At 64.6% G+C, this 19708-nt stretch overlaps 1 protein-coding gene across 2 annotated transcripts in view; it reads left to right on the top strand.

Annotated features, from left to right (window-relative positions):
- Positions 1-19708, top strand: part of KCNQ1 (potassium voltage-gated channel subfamily Q member 1) — a 380806-nt gene that overhangs the window by 44298 nt on the left and 316800 nt on the right. For both annotated transcript variants that reach the window (XM_005904430.2, XM_070360257.1), the window contains exon 2: positions 11940-12030. In XM_005904430.2, coding sequence (XP_005904492.2) covers positions 11940-12030 — 91 coding nt within the window. The remainder of the gene's footprint in view (positions 1-11939; positions 12031-19708) is intronic.

The raw sequence follows: 19708 nt of genomic DNA on the forward strand, positions 1-19708 counted from the left end.
GACTCTGGAGTCCTGGTATTGGGGGCTCTGGCCCCATGGTGGGCGTGCATGAGAGGGGCACGTCTCTGATGGCCTGAGCCCTCTGCTCACTTGGGGTCTCCGGGGCCCAGCGCAGAGCCCGTGTCTGCTGGTGCTGGGAGGCCTGGACGGCCTGGCACCTCTCCTGGGCTTGTGAGGGGCTCCTGGGCGTGGCTGTCCTCCCGCCTCCTGGCTGGTGGTGGTCCTGCCTTCCTCCCTGGCCTCATATCTGCCCTAACCTGCCTCAGGGCCTTTGCACTCACCTCTGCGTGGACTGTCCACCCTGGCCCTCCCGTGGGCTGTGTCACCGCCCCGGGCGGCCTCCCCCACCCCAACCCCCCCCATCGCTCACAGTGACAGCCCCTCTCTGTTTGCCTGGTGCTGCTGTCACGGTCGTGGTTTTGTTTATTTCGTCTCTGGTTTACGATCTCGTTTCCTGGATCTGCCTCGTCCCTGGAGCCTGGGGCCTGCATGGCCAGCCCAGGCCCGGGCCTTCTCAGTTGGCCTCCAAGGAGGAGGGGGACTGCTTTAGCTGAGTCGTGGTCGCTCCCCGGCCTGGGAATCTGCCCTCTGGGCCAGGTGACGGAGCATGTGCCTTGGAGCCGCTGGGCCGGCCGGGCTGGGCGGAGGCACTGACCTCCCACTGTGGCAGAGCCAGGCTGCTGGCTGTGTGGTGGAGGATGCGGAGACCAAAATAGATCCGCTTCTGGCATCCGGCATTGAGGAACCCACAGGGGGCCCTGACCGCGGAGCTCCCGCTTCCGCCCACTGTGCCCTGGAGCGGCTCCGGCTTTGATGAAGGCCGGGCCTGGTTCCGGGCGGCCCAGGGGGGTTGTCCAGCCTGGGAACTGGATGCAGGAGGGCAGGCTTGGCTTCAGGGGGGAGCCCCTCGACTGTCCGGCGGCCCAGGCTGCATTCACCGCGGCCCCTCCGTCACGCGTGTGTGGGAGCCCTGAGTGTGTCTGCAGAGATCAGAGCAGGCGTGGCCATGGGGCAAGGAAGAAGCACAGAGGAAGGGGGGGTGTTCGTCTCAGGCCAGCTGCAGAAGGAGGAAACAGGCCGCTTCCCGGAGAGCAGACCTTTCAGAGGCTGCGGCTCCCGTGGGCAAGGCTGCATCGTGTCCCAGGACGAGGCCGGGTGGCCCCCGCGATGGCACCTGCCGGGCACCCGCCCTTGGTCACACCTATGATGAGGGCACTCCCCCGTCGCTGTGTCCACACGCCCCCTGCTCCTGGGACCTCTGGGCACGTCTGGTGGGGCACCTGAGGTGCTGGAGCCAGGCTGGGAGTCAGCCACAGGGCTGTCTGCCCTCATCCTCCACCCGTGACGAGGGCCCGAGTGCTCATTCCCCGGGTTCCTGGAGGCCACGTCTGGGGACGCGGTCCTGAGCCTGGGCGCGCTCGTCCTCCTCCTCCTCCGCCTCTGCTCCAGCCCCTGCCTTGGCCTCTCTGTGACCCCCGCCCACTGCTGCCCCCGAGTGTCACGGGGACAGCCTGCAGTGAGGGGCGTGGGCTTTCCGCGGGTAGGAGCCGTCGAACAGCATGCTTGCAGCTCCCAGGATGGCAGCTTGGCGGTGGGTGGGACCAGGGCTTCCATATGGCGGCAGGCAGGTGGATTCACAGCAGTGGCCACTGGGCAGGGACCCTATGGTCCTTGGGGGCTGACCACGCCTTGGCCCAGTGTGGAGGTGCTGGACAGGCCAGGGGCAGGGACAGCCATGGCTGCAGGCTGGCGGGCTCCTGGGAGGGGTCAGAGAGGAGCTAGGGACTGGATTTGGGATCAACATCCGTGAGGTGGGGTCCCCATGACAGGCACTCAGAGGAACCATGTTTATCTCTCTGCCTGCCCCGATGTCCTTGTCTCGTCCCCCTAAATATCCTGGCCTCCCCCCAGATCTCCCTGGCTTCTGGGGGTACAAGAGCCTGTGTGTGGCCCTGCCTGACTGGTCTCTCTCGCGCGGCCTGGAGCGGGGGGTGCTCCCAGCAGAGGCCCAGCCACACTGGAGCCCACCTCGGGCTGCCTGCTCTCAGTCTGACCCCCTTCCCTGGGGCGCCTGAAGGCTGCAGCAGAAGATTGGGGATGGCACCGTCTGCAGCCCTGATCCTCAGGCCTTCTCCTCCAGAGCAAAGCGGGCCCCAAAGGCCAGGGTGAAGGGCCCCGTTCAGGAGGCCTGTCTGGGCCGTGTGGGTTGGCGGGTCCCGCTGGCAGTGGGCCGTCCCCGTCCATCCTGGAACGCTGGTTTGGTCAGCAGCGGGCCTTCCTGGCTTGGGGCGGTGGGGAGACGACAGTGGGGTGTCCCTGCTCTTCGGCTCCCGCACCCCCAGTTTCAGCCTTGGGAGGGAGAGTGTGTCCTGTAGGGAAAGAGGCACATGGCCTGGGTCACCCCAGGAGAGAGCCGCGAAGCCAGAACCTTTCCTGGTCTGGGGTGAATGGAGGGCCTGAGAAGCTTGGCGTCTACGTGCAGGGAACCTGGGCCCCTGGACGGCAGGGATGAGGGACAGCCCCTTCCTGAGCTTGTGGGATGGGCTGACTCTGGGGGTCCTGGGCACGGTGTCAACGCCCAGGCCCTCCATGGAGCCAGGCCTGGCTGGGGGGCAGGGGGCGGTGCCCGGCGTCGGGACCTGCTGTCTCTCCACGCTCCCCAGGCACTGACCTGCTGGGCTCAGGGGCGCTGGGACTGGAAGAGAGTTGGGAACCCCCAAGGTCCTGGGCAGGAGACCACTGGGGGTGTGGGTGTGGGGGAGCCAAGGTCATGCTGGGGACCCACGTCTGCTTGGTGTGCAGCCTTGGCAGGTCGAGGACTGTCTCTGGAGAAATTTTGGCAGGTTCCAGGGTGGGGGAGCGGAGGGGCTCTGCCTTGGGCCAGGGCTGCCCATATGGGCTTTCTAGCTTCTCAGAAGAGCCTCTACATCCAAAGTGTTGTGTGGGGGGCTTAGCGGGGGTCAGAGAAGGAGAAGGTGGGCTCCTCAAAGTCTCAACCAGGGATCCTGCCTCTCTGGGTCTGGGCGGTGGTCTTGACCCTGAGGACAGACTGTATGGGGGCCCCTGAGGGGCTTGGAGTCGGGAGGTTGCCTTCAGCCAGAGGTCAGGCCACACTGCAGCAAGGAAGACTTAGGGTGGACAGGACGAAGGACTTCCCCCAAGCAGGGATGCCCAGAAACACCCACCCGCTCCGGCACCAGCAGGGCTTCAGGCACTTTGCTTCTCCTCGGACCTGGGTCCAGGTGTTCAGGGAGCCCTGCCGTGGTCTCCAGTCTGCAGAGTCACCCTGTTTGAAGTAGGGCAGGGCCCTGGGCCACGGGCAGGAAGCCCACCAGACCCCTCTCACCCCCGCTGGTGTCCGAGCCCTCTGCTACCTACTGCCTCTTCTCAGCCCAGGAGGGAGGCTGCCCGTCCCGCCCTGTCCCAGGTGAGGCCTGCAGGTGCTGGCCGCACCAGGTCGGGGGTCCTCCCCAAGGAGGGCCCACTGGGCCCCTCCCCCGCCCCAGACGGGCCCTGTTCACAGGAAGACGACATGCATCCTGGGGCAGATAAGGGCCCTGTCCGTGGGGTCACTTCAGTTTGTTCTCCGGCACCTTCTAAATATACCCTCCGAGGGGTTCTTATCGCAGCCGGGCTGGGCTGGGCGGCCAGGCTTAGCGGAGGCGACGCTGCAGGGGTCAGCCACCCCCACAGCCGTGGGCCCTGGGTGAGCTCGTCTGCTCGGCCCGGCAGCCCTCCCTCGGGTGGGCCTGCTGTCCAGCGCCAGACCCCAAGGGCCAGGACACTCCCCAGCCCCTTGGCCAAACCCTGTCCAGCGCCAGACCCCAAGGGCCAGGACACCCCCCAGCCCCCTGGCCAAAGCTGTCTGGGGCCTGTCCTCTCACCGCCAGGCCAGGCAGCCCCTCGAGGGTGGGCAGTGGGCAGCCAGAGACCCTGCCCTCTGGCTGGACCCTGTTTTCCTGGAGGTGTGGGGCAGGGCCTGGGGGAGGAGGCCTGCGCTGCAGTCCTGCTCTCCAGCCGGGGCTCCCCGCAGCCTCAGGCCCTCTTTCCCCTCTGATGAGGGACGGGCCTGCTTCTGGGGCTTCTCGTGACAACAGAGGGGACAGGAAGGTGTGGATTTACATGGCTGTCCCCACCTTGCTGCCAGGCACTGGGGCCACTGAGGGGCTGCGTGGGGCCTGGTGGAAAGAGTCCGGGCTTCCAGTTGGTGCTCTGCTGTCCAGCGGATGCTGAGAAAGCGTCGCGTGGCTGACCGTGGCCCGGGCTGGACGATCCAGGTCTGGTCGCCTGTAGCCTGGTGCTCAGACACGGCTGCTGTCTGTCTGTCTTCTCTTTCTCTTTACTTTCTTTCTCTCTTTCAACTTACTGTTAGCACCTTGCAGTGTGTGGAATCTTAGTTCCCCAACCAGGGATTGAGCAGTAGAAGTGCAGAGTCTTAACGCTGGACCGCCAGGGAAGGCCCTTTTATTAAAAAAAAAATTTTTTTAAGACACCAATGTATTTATTTTTAAACATTTTAGTTGCTTGGCGTGTGGGATCTTGGTTCATTGACCAGGAATTGAACCCATGGCGCAGCATCGGAAGGCAAAGTCTCAACCACTGGGCCCTGGGGACATCCCCAGCTGTTATGTTTCTTATTGTGTAACAGATCCCTGAGAAGACTTACATGCGCACCCTCACAGCGCCCGCATCTCTGAGACCCCATCCCTGAGACCCCCATAGCTGCCTCTCTAAGGCCCGGGAAAGGCTTTGATGTGACCGCTTAGGGTGATGTGGTCAAGCCCTCAGCCAAGGCCTGTCCTCGCCCGCCCCCAGCTGCCCCCAGCCGGCTCGGCCCTCGACAGAGGGGGACGTCCCAGCTCCTGCACACGCGAGGGCCTTGTGTGGAGCCGCATGTGGGAAGTGAGGGGATGCTGGGCATGGGGGGAGACAAGAGCATAGCCATCCGCCCGTGTCTTCAATGGAGCCAGGCGATGGCCTGGCCGCTGCCCAGGCTCGGCTGGGCCTGGCCGTCCCGCCGCCCGCTCTGCGGAAGGCGCAGCCCGTGCTGGGGACACCATACCCTGTCACCTCGGGCAGGGGGCGCAGTCGGGCTCTGGGGTCTGCAGTGCCCCCAGCCTGGGGCCACCAGGGTGGAGCTGGGTTTCTACCTGCACTCAGCGGTCGGGAGCCCTGAGTCCAGTCATCGGTGAGCAAGGCTGGCAGACCCATCACAGGCCTCCTGAGCGTGACCCCACCCTGGTGCCCAAGTAGTCCCCTCGCCTGCGTCGTCCTGGGTTTCCGGAAGAGGCCCCGAGGAGGGCTGAGGGTGAATCTGGGCAGTCCCTGCTGCCTCTGGGGCCGACTTGAGGCAGCGAGACCGTGGTCCTCGCCTCAGAGCACCGCCCACTGCATCTTTTGCGCTCCTGGCAGCTGGGTGGCCGTGGATGCTCCCCACTCATATCAGAGTTCCCTCCCACCGCCCCCAGCTCACTTCTGCTTGGCACAGTTGGCATGCAGTCCGGGGGAGAAGAGGTACGTGGAGAGCTACCTGGGATTCTGGCCTGTTGGAAACCCTGCAGGGCCCTGGCGGAGTGCACTGGGGTGGGGTGAGGAGGAAAAACATGTCACAAGAGGATTTCACTCTGGATGAAGCCTGGAGGCCTGCATGGAGGAGGTGGCATGGAGAATTCTGTCCACTGAGTTCCTGAGTTCAACCTAAAACATGCAGGCATTCGGGTACCAGGTCCCATATGGAGCCTTCAAAGCGGACATCAGACGTCCTCTGCCTGCGGAGCCCTTGCTCTATCAGGGGCAGCAATGGGCATAGGTGGCCAGTGGTCTGATGAGAGCAGGGCAGGGGACACAGGGCCCAGCTGGGCATCAGAAGGCCCCCCGCCCCCCTCAGGGAAGCCCAGGCCTATGGGGCAGGGGGATGCCCCAGAAGGTGGCTTTGGAGTTCAGACTTCATCGGAGGATCTTTAGCTTGGAGGGCTGGTGGAATTTGCTTCCTCCCAGGATCATCCCCAGCTTCCAGGTGGACGTCAAGACTTGGGCAGGGAGGCCAGTGGGATGTGGGCTGCAGATTCTGGTGCAGTCCTGGTGGCCCGTCCCCTGGGGGTGGAGACCCCCAGGCAGAGGCGGCCTGGCCTCTCGGGAGGTGCTGTGCACACGGGAACAGCCAAGGGCCCAGCCAGAGTGCGAGGTGAGAGGCCCTGTGTCTCTGGGGTCCCCGGCCCAGGTCACTTTTAGAAAAAGTGTCGACTGAAAACCTGCAAGGCTGAGGACGGCCTCTGTTGAGAGGCAGGGATAAGTGTCTTCGTCTCCTAGGAGCTCCTTGCGGGCAGGCTCTCTGGGATCTGTCTGATGGGATCTTACGCTCACGGGACCTTGGAGCGTGGGACTCCAAGAGAGGGGAGACTGGAGCTGCGGGAACAGTGGCCTCACCGCGCCCAGCTGCCCACTGGAGCCCGTGTGGCTAGGGGTCGCATCGCCCGAGAGAGCCTCTGAAAGGAATGAGAGTCGGGCCACTGAACACGCCTCACAGGAGGTTCAGAGTCGGAGTGGCCTGTGGGAGCCCTCGTCCCAGGAGCCCTGGCTTGGATGCCACCCAGCACGTCATGGGGAGAGGGAGTGGAGAGCCGAGTCCCTCCCTGACGTGATGGGGTCTGGACAGTGGGGTGCTGAGCTGTGCGTGACCTTGCAAAGACACCGCTCTCTGCATCCTAGTCCCTGGAGCCTGGGACCTTACTCGGGTCTCTGCAGATGCACTGAGGCTGTGAGGGGGCGGGCTCTGAACGTACCTTGGGCTGTTTCACAGGGGCACCATGGACACGCACTTTACCACGTGCCTGATGCTGGCTTTTAAAGACTCACTGAAGATTTGCTGATAGTTCTCATCATCATAAGTGATTTATTCATTTAATTCAGTTCAGTTCAGTCGCTCAGTCGTGTCCGACTCTTTGCGACCCCATGGACTGCAGCATGCCAGGCCTCCCTGTCCGTCACCAACTCCTGGAGTTCACCCAAACTCATGTCCATTGAGTTGGTGATGCCGTCCAACCATCTCATCCTCTGTCGTCCCCTTCTCCTTCCGCCTTCAATTTTTCCCAACCTCAGGGTCTTTTCCAATGGGTCAGCTCTTCGCATCAGGTGGCCAAAGTATTGGAGCTTCAGCTTCAGCATCAGTCCCCCCAATGAATATTCAGGACTGATTTCCTTTAGAATGGACTGGTTGGATCTCCTTGCAGTCCAAGGGACTCTCAAGAGTTTTCTCCAGAAGCACAGTTCAAAAGCATCAATTCTTCAGCGCTCAGCTTTCTTTATAGTCCAACTCTTACATCCATACACGATTACTGGAAAAACCATAGCCTTGACGAGACAGACCTTTGTTGGCAAAGTAATGTCTCTGCTTTTGAATATGCTATCTAGGTTGGTCATAACTTTCCTTCCAAGGAGCAAGCGTCTTTTAATTTCATGGCTGCAGTCACCATCTGCATCATTTATTAGAACCCTTGATAAGTCACAGAGGCTAAATAATGGCCCCCAGAGATGGCAGACTCCCTGGAACTTGTGAACGTGACCTTAGGTATTTAGAAAAAGCATCTTTGCAGAGGTGATATGTTAAGGATCTCGAGGGGGAGAAGATTCTGGGGCAGGGAGGCCGCAATTCAGTGATAGGTGTCCTCAGAAGAAACCCACAGAAGGGGGTTTCAACATGGGGGGGTGCGTGACGTTGGAGGCAGAGACTGGAAGGATGTGCCCTGAGCCCAGAAATCCCGGGGCCCCCGGAAGCAGTCCAGGGTCTCCATTCTGGCCCGGCCTGCCCACACAGCACCTCCCCGGCCCCTGTGGCTCAGCCTTGTGTGCAGCGCTCGCCCTGGAGGCCGTGGGGCGCTGAGTGCTGGCCTGGCCCCTGGAAACAGGGCCCTGCCCTGGGGAGGCTCGGCCTCTGCCCTGAAGCTGGGGCTGGCTGGGCCTTGCTGTCCCTGAGCCCGGGTCCCCTTGCTGGGTAGCATGGACTGGAGGGGCAGCCCAGAGTCTCCTTCTGGGGATGGTGTAACACCTTCCGCATGGGGTCAGGGGGTGCACAGAGCCCAGCACCTGGGCCGAGGTGTGATTGGCGACGTGCCCAACCCTGCTCCACCCAGGGCAGTGCTGGGCACAGGCTGGACCCGGGCGGGGCGTGTCTTGGCATTCTGTTGGGCAGTGTTTCCCCAGCCCCACGGACAGTCCTGGTGGGACCTGAGGCCAGCCCCCCCCCCCGGAGGGGCTCAGTGCCACGGGGGCATCCACGTCCAGGCACAGGCTCCCCAGCCCACCTTGTCCTGTTTGCTCAGGGATGTTTGGAATCTCCCAGGTGACTTGTGCAAAGAGGAGCCCCTCTGATACGGCCGGAGTTTGAACGTCAGCAGCTAATCTATTAAATCACACGCTCTGAGTTCGGCCTTGAGGTTCAAGCGGCGGGACAAGCCCTTTGTCTGTTATCGGCCCGAAGGTCCCAGCCGGGAGGGCGGGTCTTTGAACCTCACACAGCCTCATTTATAGCCTTAATCAAACACGGGCAGCAGTCCAGGGCTTGTGTATACATGTCATTTACTCAGTTTCCTTAAGAAAGCTGTGGTGAGATACGTGTAGCGTGAAACCTCCTCTCTGACAACATGTCAGTGTACCGCCCGGGCCGCGAAGTCCTGAGCTGTGCCGTGCAGCCACTAACTCACCCATCCTCAAAGCCTCCCCTTCCCGCAGCGACACGCTCTGTCCCCAGAGCCCCGCCTCCCCGCCCCCGGCCCCCGCCAGCCTGCTTTCCGTCTCTGTGGGTCTGCCAGCTCCAGGGCCCTCGTGGAAGTCGAGTCGTACAGGACTTTCCCTTCCGTGACTGGCGTATTTCACCGAGCATGGTGCTCCCAACGCCCATCCCTTCACACGGAACGTTTTTTCTGGACCAAGACTTTTCCAACTGCGTGATTGTTATATATTGAACATGCTCCCCAGGTGGCGCAGTGGTAAGAATCCACCTGCCAGGGCAGGAGACATGGGTTCAATTCCTCGGTCGGGAAGATCCCCTGGAGGAGGATATGGCAACCCGCTCCAGTCTGCTGGCCTGGGAAATTCCCTGGACAGAGGAGCCTGGCTACAGTCCATGGGGTCACAGAGAAATTGAGCGCACAGATAGGGTGCAGCTACCGCTCGCTGACCAGCCCAGCGCTGTGTCTCAGCCTCCTGGACCTCGCTCAGAGCTCGCAGAGCCCGACGGCAGAGGTCTGTCTCTTCTGGTTCTGAGTGCGGCTTGAACACCCTCGCACGTGAAGCGTGTGCTTCTTATTCACATTTTCGGCATCACTGGGGAGCTTCCAGGGTTGAAAGAGGTTTCCCTGTGGACCGGAGAGACGGTGCCCGTGGGCTTCCCTAAGGGTCCGGTCCATCCCACCCCGCCTGGGCTGAGCCCTCCAGGCACAGGTGCCGCTGGGGGCTCAGCCCGTGGGCGTGGGGGTGGGTCCTGCCGTCCGCCCCCTGCTGCTCCCTGGCGCGCCTCCTGCTGGACCAGCGCCCTGGCATGGCTCCCGCATTCCTCTGCATCCCCTGGGCACCTGCTGCCGCAGACGCTGAAATGATGTCTGATGTCTGATAAGGGCACGGACGTCCTCAGGCGGTTGCTGGTGGCCGTGCACCCAGGGTAGATCGGCCATCAGGGCATCAGCAGGCCATCGTCCTCGCCTTGGCCATGGCCGCCTCCCGCGGGCGTGCACACGCCCCCCTGGGAGGTCGGGTCAGGCAGTGCTGGGAGCTGAGGGGGCCTCTCCCCCGCCCAGCCCCGCTCCCACACCTGGGCAGAGAACAGGGCGGTTTTGTCCCTTCCCTGGGCCTTGCTCCCCCAGCTCTCAGAGGTCTGCGGCTGCCTGACTTTGGAGCCTTGGGACCCGAGCTGGGACGGAGGGGCAGACGGGGAGTGCCAGGCCCCCAGGTTGCTGCCAACACCCCAAGGGTAGGGACCCGACCTTGGCCTCGCTGAGGCTCCTGGGCCCACACGCTCGGAGCGGACAAAGCACCCTTTGTGAGATGATTCTGAAACCAGCACAGCGTGCACAGGTATTCCAGGAGCTGTTTAGGCCTCAGAAGACAGCGTGACCGAGGCCGAGACACCGTGGAGGGTAGTGAGCCCTGAGCCCCAGAGGCCCAGCGGCCCCTGAGGAGGTGCTCCTGGGGGGCCCCTGCGCCCTGGCCCAGGGCCTCCGCCGAGGTTCTGGGCCACAGGGTGGGTGGGGTGGGGTTTCTGTGCGCCTCTGAGCAGGAGCCGAGGCTGAGGATGCCCACCCGATGTACCCTTCCTGCGGGCCTGTCCACAGACAGAGCTGCCGTGGCCAGAGCGCCCCCCCCGCACCGTCTTGGCAAGACTCTGTCCTCCCACCCCCCGGGCCTCTGTGCCTCGGCCTGGCGCGCGTTTCTAAACGAGCTCTTGCTACTCCATGTGCATCGCTGAGGTCGTCCCAACAGCAACAGTACGTGGTCAGTTGCCACCCTGGCAGCAAGAGTCAACAGGGACAGGCCTCACAGAAGAGGGACCGCCGCGTCACCCCCGCGGGCCACAGGGCCCACTGCGATGCCTCGAGGGGGCAGAGATGCTGCGTGGGTTCTGTCCACGTCCTCTGCCTCAGGAGGCAGGACCGGGAGAGAGTTCAGGACTTTTCACGCACGTCCCAGCGGCGGGGCTGGAGGTGGGGGACCTGGGGAACCGTGGACAGCAAGACCCGCAGACCTGGGTCCGGGCCCGCCCCTTCCCCACCGAGGGTCTCACTGCAGCCCTGGGGACAGTGGCACGAGGCACAGGGCGTGTGGCTCGGGGCTTCGGCCAGTGCGTCGGCACGGTGACTGTGGGCCAGCGGGGGTGTTGGTGTCCTGACCTTTGCACCCGAGTGTGACCATTCGAGGCAAGCAGGGCTTTGCAGGTGTGACTCGGTGAAGGGTTTGGGTGTGGGCGACTGTCCGGGTCGCCTGGAGCACGCTCAGAGTCACTGCAAATGTCCTTTGTGGGGAAGGGGAGGGTCAGATGGGAGGAGACCACGCTGTCACGCTCCCTGGGGCCTGGCCGCACCCCCTCCGTGGTTTGGCCTCTTGGGGTTCACCCTCAGGAAGCGTGGAGCTCAGGCCCCAGTTTCCTTGTCTGTAGCATCTCTCCACAGCCGACGAGGCCGTCGTCTCACGGGGATGCGTGTTACTGTCTGTACAGTGAGGCTGGGCGGTACGGGCGGTGGTGATGTCCTTCCCTGGGACGCTGTCTGTGGCTGGACAGGCTGTGCTGAAGCGTCTCCACGGGCAGGCAGGTTCAGGAGGAGAGGGCGAGGGGCGGAACACGGGTCCAGCCTCGGGCGGCCCCGGGGCTGACCCCTGAGTCCCTGCCTGCACGTCTGCTGCTGAGAGGAAGTGGTCACGGGCTGTGTGGATGGGGAAGCGGGCTGGAGAGTGGTCTGGGCCGGCTGCCTGCACCCCCGGGGGCCTGGGGGCGAGCCCTCGTGTCGAGCATGCTGCACTGCTGTTGGGATGTCCACGGAGCCCTGCGACCGTCACCCTGTGTCCGGGACATTTGCCTCCCCAGAGGAGGCCCCTCGGGCTCCGTGGTCCCCAGGTGGCTCTCTGCCCCATGAATTTCCCCTCTGGATCCTTGGAGACCACGTGGGCAGTGCATGGCTTCTTGGGCTGGGCCTCTGAGGCCCGTCTGCCCGTAGCCTGGGTCAGAGCCCATCCCTTCCTGGCCGGGTGGTGACCTCCTGCGCTGGCTGTGCTGCCACTGGTGCACGCCTGACAGTCGGGGCTGGCGGCCCTGGGAGCCCTCAGGCCCCGGGGGATGTGCCCGGGCCCTGGGCGGTGGGCGAGCCTGCCCCCGCCCCTTCCTGGGCCGTGTCTGAGCAGGCAGGGTGGGCAGCCTGGCTGTGACACTGACTGGGTGTGCTCCTGTCCCGCAGCTTCCTCATCGTCCTGGTCTGCCTCATCTTCAGTGTACTGTCCACCATCGAGCAGTATGTCGCCCTGGCCACAGGGACCCTCTTCTGGATGGTACGTACCAGCGTGAGGGGCCCTGCGCTCTTGCCCCCGGGCAGGTGGGCTGCAGGGTGAAGCCCGCCGCTCCTGGCCTCTCCTACCCACGGGACCCTGTGCCGGACCCCCACGGCGGGCAGGCTCTGGGGGCTTGCCCTGACACCGGGGGCCTAGAGGTGGTGGGGACCCCGCCTTCCTGGGTCCCTACCTTGCCAGGATGTGACCACTGGGCTGAGAAGGCAGAAGAATGACGGGCCCCTGGGCCTGGTGGTCTGGGAGGGCTTCTGGGAGGAGTGGGCTGAGCTGGGAGGGAAGGAAAGAAGAGAGGACATGGGCACCAGGCGCCGGGGGCGCGGTCTGCTCGGCCTGCACCGTGGCCCCGGTCTGGCTGGCACACAGATCTGCGGGCATCCCCGCCCCTGCCCCCAGCCTCGGCCCAGGGTGCCCCTGCCCTCACCAGCCGATGGCTGTGGGCCGGGGTCCCCAAGTCCTCGTGATGTGCCTCGAGATAACGCCTGTTGCGCTTTACGCAGTCGGCTGCACTGTTCACGCGATGCTTCGGCATTCGTGCTCACGGAGTTTCCCCTTCTTAGGTTAGAGCTGTCTGGGTGGATCTTGTGGCTTTAAGTTGTCGGGACTCGTTGGGCACATCCTGGTGGAGGGACGCAGTCCGCTCTCACCCTGTCCCTCTCGCCCCCACCCCAGCACCACTTACTCCAGAGTGTGTCTTTTCCCCCAACGCTGCTGGAGACCCGGACGGCCAGGGCTCTGCTCTGCGGCCTCCTGTTCGGTCCACGACAACCCGCTTCACCGTGCAGTTAATGTCGGGGCCCCTCTTCTCTCTCAGGGGTCCCCTGGCGATTCTTGCTTGTCTCGTCTCCCCAGTGACCTTTAGATCAGCTAGTCGGCCTCCCAGAAAATGCCGTTGGTATTTGATGAGTGAATTTGGGGAGGCCAGCATCTGTCTCTCCGGCGTAGGGTCGTTCTGTCCACGGGCAGGGCGTGTCTGTTTATCAGAACGGTTCCATGGTTTGGGGATGTGGGTTTTAGACAGCTGTCATTGTTATTATCGATATGATAACGGTTGTTAGTTATCATCAGCAATGGAATCTCTTTCGTTATGTTTCCGGAGGTTTATTTGGTGACTAGGAAGGTGACTGCCCTAGTCGCCCGTGCGGCCTGTGACCCCCTCTGCTCCATTCCTGTTTGCGGCGGTTTGTCCTCTGACCCTCTGGAGTCGCTGCTGCCGGGTCTGGTCCGGTGCCTTGACTGGGTGTGGAGGCTGGCGTCTCTTGGTCGCTCGGGCTTTACGGGGCGGGGCGAGGGGGCCCTCCACATCTCCTGGGGGAACGCTGTGCATTCCCGGCTGGGGGCGGCCTGCAACCCCCGGGAGAGGGCAGGACCTGCTGGGACAGTGGCCTCTCCTGTGTCGCTGTTCTGTGCAAGTCCGGGTCCTGACCTCCTCTCCTTACAAGGACGCCAGTCCTATCCTAGGGACCTCATTTTACCGTAATCATCTCTTTAAAGACCCGTCTCCAAACTCAGCCGCATCTGAGATTCTTAGGTCAGGATCCCAGTGCAGGGATGTGGGGGGCTCATCGCTCAGCCCGTGAGGCCCCTGAGTGACTGGGTCGGCTCCCCCTCTGCTGGAAGGTTCACTCCTGCGCTCTGAGAGGCCCCCACAGCATTGAGTCCCATCGGGGTAGGGGCCCCCGGGACCTGCCCCCCCAGCCTGGGCCCTGAAGCACCGGGGGGGCCTGGTTTGCAGGTTACTTGGCCCCACCCTCTTGTGGCTCAGGCAGGGCCCCCGGGTGCCGCCCACGCGGGATTTTGGCTCCTGAATCACTGCTGATGCCAGCGCATCCCAGGCCTGGCTCTGGGGCTGGAAAGCAGACCATCGAGGGTGTGGGTCACCCAGGACGGCTCCGGGGTCGGGGGCAGGCCCTGGCGGCCTCGGGCCTCGTCTGGTCCGGCCTCCCCTCTCCCTTTAACCTGTCTGGGAGCTCCCCCCTGACATTGCTGTTCACAGTCACACTGGGTTCCTTGGGGCTTCATGATGCGGGGAGGCCCAGAGCTGGGCGTGGTGGCAAAGGGGCCCCAGGCCCGTCCCCGCAGCCCCCAGGCCCTTGCCGGCTTCCGCCTCCGGAGGAACTGACCACGCAGTCCGGGCGTCGCTGAGGTCCGCGCGCCTCCTGGTGGCCGTGCTCGGAACTGCGGTCTCCTCCCTCTCTGAGGCTACCTTCGTGGCTCAGTTGGTAAAGAATCTGCCTGCGATGCAGGAGACCAAGGTTCGATCCCTGAGTGGGGAAGATCCCCTGGAGGAGGGAAAAGCTACCCACTCCAGTATTCTTGCCTGGAGAATCACATGGACAGAGGAGCCTGGTAGGCCACACAGAGTCAGACACGGTTGAGCAACTAAACCACCCCCGCTGAGGATCGGAGCTCAGCTGGAGCTGGGACCCTGGGGGTGTGTGCCAGCGAGCAGCCCCCCACCTCCCAGCAGAGGGCCCCTGCTGCGGGTGCATCTCCTGTTCCACGCACCCCCATTCTCTCTGCCACACTCGTGCCCCCCGCACGAGGCACCCTCTCTACACCGCAGCTGTTGGCTTGGGGCTGGGAGTGGGGCGGTGGGAGGGGGGTTTTCCAAAACCAAGCTCTGATCATTCTAGCGGCTCTGGTGAGCTTTCGGATCTGCTGGGCCTCTTGGGCCCCCAGTGCTGCGCACTCCCTGGCTCTGCCCCCCACCCCAGCTCCCTCTGCTCCCGTGCAGTTTGCTGACCCCTGACCCTGGGCCCTCCCGCTACCTCGGGGCCCTGGCACATGCTCCTGCGGGCTGCCTGACCCTTTGACCTGTCGCGAGACGGCCTTCCCGCCCGCCCAGTCAGGCTTCGACTCAGCAGTCACCGCTGGCGCCCCCCGCGACCACCACCTGCCGGGGCTCCCCCACTCAGTGCGCCCCACCCTCCCCCCGGTGGCTGGGCACGGGGGTCTGCAGGCTGAAGTGGGGAGCCCCAGGCTGTGTCTCCTTGCTCTGCTGCCCGCCCTCTACCAGGGCGGGGGCCATGGGCAGCACCCACCACAGGCCCAGAACGGCGCTTCTGGTTTTGGACACTCTGCTTGGAGTCCAGGAGCCCAGAGGGGGCTCCGTGGGGCTCCCAGAGCTGCTGTGGGGTCCTGGGCCTCGGCTTCCCCATCTGTGGAACAAAGGCCTGGGGGAGGATGGCCTCAGATGCAACCTTTTGATGGCCTGTACTGAGTTCCCAAAGATTTCGTAACTCGCTGGCCTGTGGACACAGGTCCTTTGTGGTGGGTTTGAGCTGACCGTGTCCAGCCACTTTTGGAGTCATGGCCATGGGGCGGGCGGTGGGGTATCAGGGTCACCGGGAGGAATGCAGCCGCAGGGGCCCAGGCTCCAGGAAAGATATGAATTGTGATATGAATTATGTCAAGGGTTGGAGCAGGAAGGAGGCAAGAGGTGAAGTGGGACTGGGGGGCGGACAGGGTGTCTGCAGGGGTGCTGAGGGCTTCCTGGAAGAGGGGGAGCCCTGGGGGTGGGAGGAGGAGGTAGGTGGGTTGGGGGGCCTCCAGGGGCAGGCCAGGACCACCCCCTGCAGCTGGCAGTGGGCAAGACAGGCCCGGGGTCCCGGGGCTCTGGGTGGAGGCGGTGGCAGGGGGCTCCTTGGAGAGGCTGTGGTCTGCGGGCTGGGGACGGGTGTGACCCCAGGCAGGGCGTGACGGAGGGAGCGGGTGTGTGGGCAGGGGCCGCAGAGGCAGTGGTCGCAGGCCCCTGGGGTCGGCCGCCCAGGCTGGGGCTTCAGGACGCCAGGTGGCGCTGTTGTCCGCGGCTCGAGGGCGCCGCTGGCCGCGACCCAGAGCTCCGAGCCAGACCACAGCCCGGAGCCCAGGAGGGGCCCGGGCTCGCACAGGGTTCCGAGAGCAGCTCGGTGCTTAAATGGTGGAAAAAAGTCCTTCGAAGCTGTGTTTTCCCACAGAGTCCATATGTCTTCCTTCCTCTTAATGTGCTGGTTTTTATGGGGCCGAAGAGCTGCTGTCTCAGCTCCGGGCGAGGGAGCCTCGGGCGGCCTCCAAGGGATTAAGTGTTTTGCTGAACCAGGGAGATCTGGGGGGGCCTGAAAAAGCCACTTGGGGTGGGGTCTCATTGCTGCCGCGGGGTCTGTCCTGGGGCTGCGGATGGCCTGTTCAAGATCTGAGCCCTGCTTGCGGCTTCCTGGGAACAGGGCTCCCGACATGGTTCCTGAATTCAGAGGAAGCCGTGTGTGTGTGTGTGTGTGTGTGTGTGTGTGTGTGTGTGTAGACGTGTCTATGTGCAAGCGTGCAGCGCGCCTGTGTGTCTGCTTGTGCACATGGCCGTGTGCATGCTGTGTGCCCATGTTTCGGTGTGCACACGCGCCTGTGGCCGGGCTCCAGCTCTGGGCGGCTCTCCTGTGTCCCCCCCCTTCTCCGCCCCCGTCCCCCTGCCGGCCTGCTGCTGTGGCAAACACACCCCCTCCCCGCTCCCTGGGGGAAGAAACCCTGGCTGGGCCCAGGTGAGGGGCTGGTTTTTGTCTCCGAAATCGCAGGGTGTTTTTTTTTTCCTTTCCTTTTTCAAATCCCACACAAAGAGAGAGGCCCTCAAAAGCACAGCACAGACCCCGCGTATCCCAAGCTTCTGGTGGGAGCATACCAGGGATTGTCCTGCGATGCCTGCGGTTGAAAACCCCGTGAGCCGCAGCCCGGAGGCCTAGCGGATGAGGTCATCGCCGAGGCTTCCTCCCTGGCCCAGGCTCCCGGGGGCCCCTCTGCTGTGACCCAGCCCTCCCTCTGGCTGGATCACCCACCCCGGGGCCCCGGCTCCCCCAGCACAGGCGAGAGCGTCCCGCCCTCCAGGCCTCAGTTTCCCAGCTGCGAATCCAGGCCCTACGGGGATCCCCCCGCCCACATCCCCGGGCCCCTCGGTGGGCCCCGTGTTTCTCTGGAATGAGGCCTGGGCTCTGTCTCCTGACCCCCGGCCCCAGCGCACACCCTGCTCGCTCTGGCCTCTGCAGGCCCGCCCGTTCCCGGCTCTGCTCTCTACACCCTTCACGTGCCGATCGAGGCAGCTGCGCCGTCTGGGCCTGGGGCCCCGCTGGCCATGCTGTGAGCCTCCACGTGGATGGGTTGAGGCTCACAGAGCCTGGGTCATGTCTGCCCAAGGCTGGGCTCCCGGTGGCTGGCCTAGGTTCTCTGTGAACAGACCCCAAGGTCGTGTCTGCTCCTGGGCTGTCGCCTCCCTGGGGGGCTGTTCTCTCAGCTTTCCCCTCTCTGCTTGGCAAACTCCTACACATCCAGCAAAGCCCCGCTCCTATACATCTGCTTCCGGGGCACCTTCCTGCTCGCCCAGCGATGTCGCCGGCTTTGTCCTCTGGTCCCCGTGTGCTCTGGGGAGACGTCTCCCCGCTGCGGGGCCCTGAGCCTCCGGGCCTCTGTCCCCGGCACACGGGCGCTGCTCGGTGAGGACTGTTTCTGGCTGCTGGGGCCTTGTCTGTGTTCTTCCTCGGGTTGTAGCCAGCCCAGGCGCTCCCTCCCGGGGTGGGGGCGTCCTCGCCTGCGTCTGCTCAGCAACTGCTCCTAGAGCACGCACTCTGTGGCGGGGTCACGGGCTCCATTTCTGCACCCAGGCTCCTCCCTGGGGCCTGTGTAAGAGGGGGCTGGCGCCAGAGTGTGGGAGGGCCTGACCCCCACCCCCAGGAGCCAGAAGGCCGTGGGGCGCCCCTCTGTGTGCACACGAGTGCCCCGCCAGGCCAGGGGCGAGCCATTGCCTGGCTCAGGTGTCCCGCTGCCTGGCTCAGGCGTCCCGCTCGGCGCGCTGTGGCGCGGGGACTCTGGACTGCCCTGTGGGCAGAGCAGAGCCTCCTGGGTCTGGGGTAGAAACACTAGGAGCTGGGGGTGGCTCCCCGCAGCCAGTGTGCATTCTGGATGTTTCTGTACCAGCTCCTGGTTCTGGGATGGGCACCGGTGCTGGCTCAGGTGCCCTGGAGGCCTGACCGTGGGGTCTGACCCTACAGCTCAGGGTGCGGGGGGGCCGTGGCTCCGGGATGCAGGGGGCCCTCCCCTTCCCGAGGCCCCGCTGCGAGCCGCCGCCAGGAAGGTGGTGTGCAGGGACCCTGGCCCCCGGGTGAGTGGGCTCAGGCGGGCGTGGGGGCTCCCTGCTGCCCCGTGGGCAGGAATGAGCTGGGGGCTCACCCTGGACAGTGTGTGGCTGCAGGCAGGGCAGGCTCCTGGGTTTGTCTTCCACGTGCCAGGAGGGGTAGGCAAGGCTCAGGCGGCCCCCAAACCCCCCCATGTCTGGGTGCCCCCCCAGTGTCTCCTCGTGAGTTCATGAACAGAGGCTTCTGGGCCACCAGGCAGAATTTGAAGCTGCTGTCTTCCGGGGTCTTGGCCAATTCTCCAGAGCCCCATGGCCACCCAGTGGGGACCCCTGAGAACAAGACCCCCCCGACCTGTGATTCTGTGGACATGGGACTGAGCCGCCTGCCGCGTCCCTTGAACGAGGGGCCCTGCATCTGCGCCCCCGGGACGGCCCCCTCACTTGCTCCAGCCCCTCCGGGTGCCTCTGTCCACCCACCCCTGCCATCCCCCTCGGGTGCCTTCACCCTTCCTAGTGTCCGCCATTCCCCCTCTCTGTGCGTGCTCGTCATGGGCTTGTGGCCTCTTTGGTCTGACAGGGTCCCAGCTGTGCCTGCAGGGTCTCCCTCCTGAGCTCTGAGGGGCCAGTGCCACCACCCTCGCCCTGTAAGTGGGAAGGGCCCCCGCCCTGAGGACCTCTGTGCAGGAGGCGGCCAAGGGCTCAAGGTCACTGGGCCCCCCGTGAGGCCCGGGGTGCCGGCTCTGCATCCCACCCCTGGGCCATCACGCACGCCCGCCAGGGGTCCCTGTCCCTGGGGCTCCTGGCCGCGTTCCTGGCCTGGAGGCAGCTGCTCCTGAGGGGACAGCTGACATTCCTTCCTGCGGGGTCGGCCCTTGGCCCGGAGCCGTGAAAACGGGAACCCTCAGCTGTAACTGGAGCCTTCCGCGGGGCGCGGGGCCCTGTGGGTGGAGGGGTCCTGGGGCGCCTCACGTGCGCTAACAAAGGCGCCCTCTGTGAAGCCCACGCTCTGTCGCGGGCCAGGACTGTCCTGTCCATCAAATCGGCTCAGAACTGGGGCGGTGGGGGTGGGGGGGCCTGGGCAGGAGGTGGAGGGGACTGCAACGTGTTCGAAACTTTCCAGAAAAACACGTAACCCGATCCCGTGCAAGTGGCCTGGGCTGGGTCACGCCCTGGGCTGGCCAGGCAGTCCTGTGCGCGGGAGGACAGGGCCCCACCTGGGGGCTGAGGGCCGGGGTGGGGGCCCGGCCGCGTCCACCTGCAGTCCCGATCCCTTGGGAAGCGGGGCCTCCTCCGATCTCTTCCCCCAAGGCCCCATGTGGGCCCCGGGGCCCCCAGCGTTTCCTCCGGGAGGAAATTGGAGTCGGGGGCCCGCGGCTCCTGCCAGGCGGAGGGTGCTCTGCGGTCCAGGGGACCTGTGATGGCCACGTGGAGGCCCTGGGGCTGCGACCGGCCAGGGCTCTGCCGGCTGTGTGAACCGGCCGGGTCCGGGTCTGGCTCTGTTTGTTTCCCTGGCGTTTCCTGTTTTCAGGCTGTCAAGCTCTGTGAGGCGAGGTGGGAGGTGGGTGCTGG

This window comes from Bos mutus, chromosome 22 (assembly GCF_027580195.1).
Source record: "Bos mutus isolate GX-2022 chromosome 22, NWIPB_WYAK_1.1, whole genome shotgun sequence".
Lineage (NCBI taxonomy): Eukaryota > Metazoa > Chordata > Mammalia > Artiodactyla > Bovidae > Bos > Bos mutus.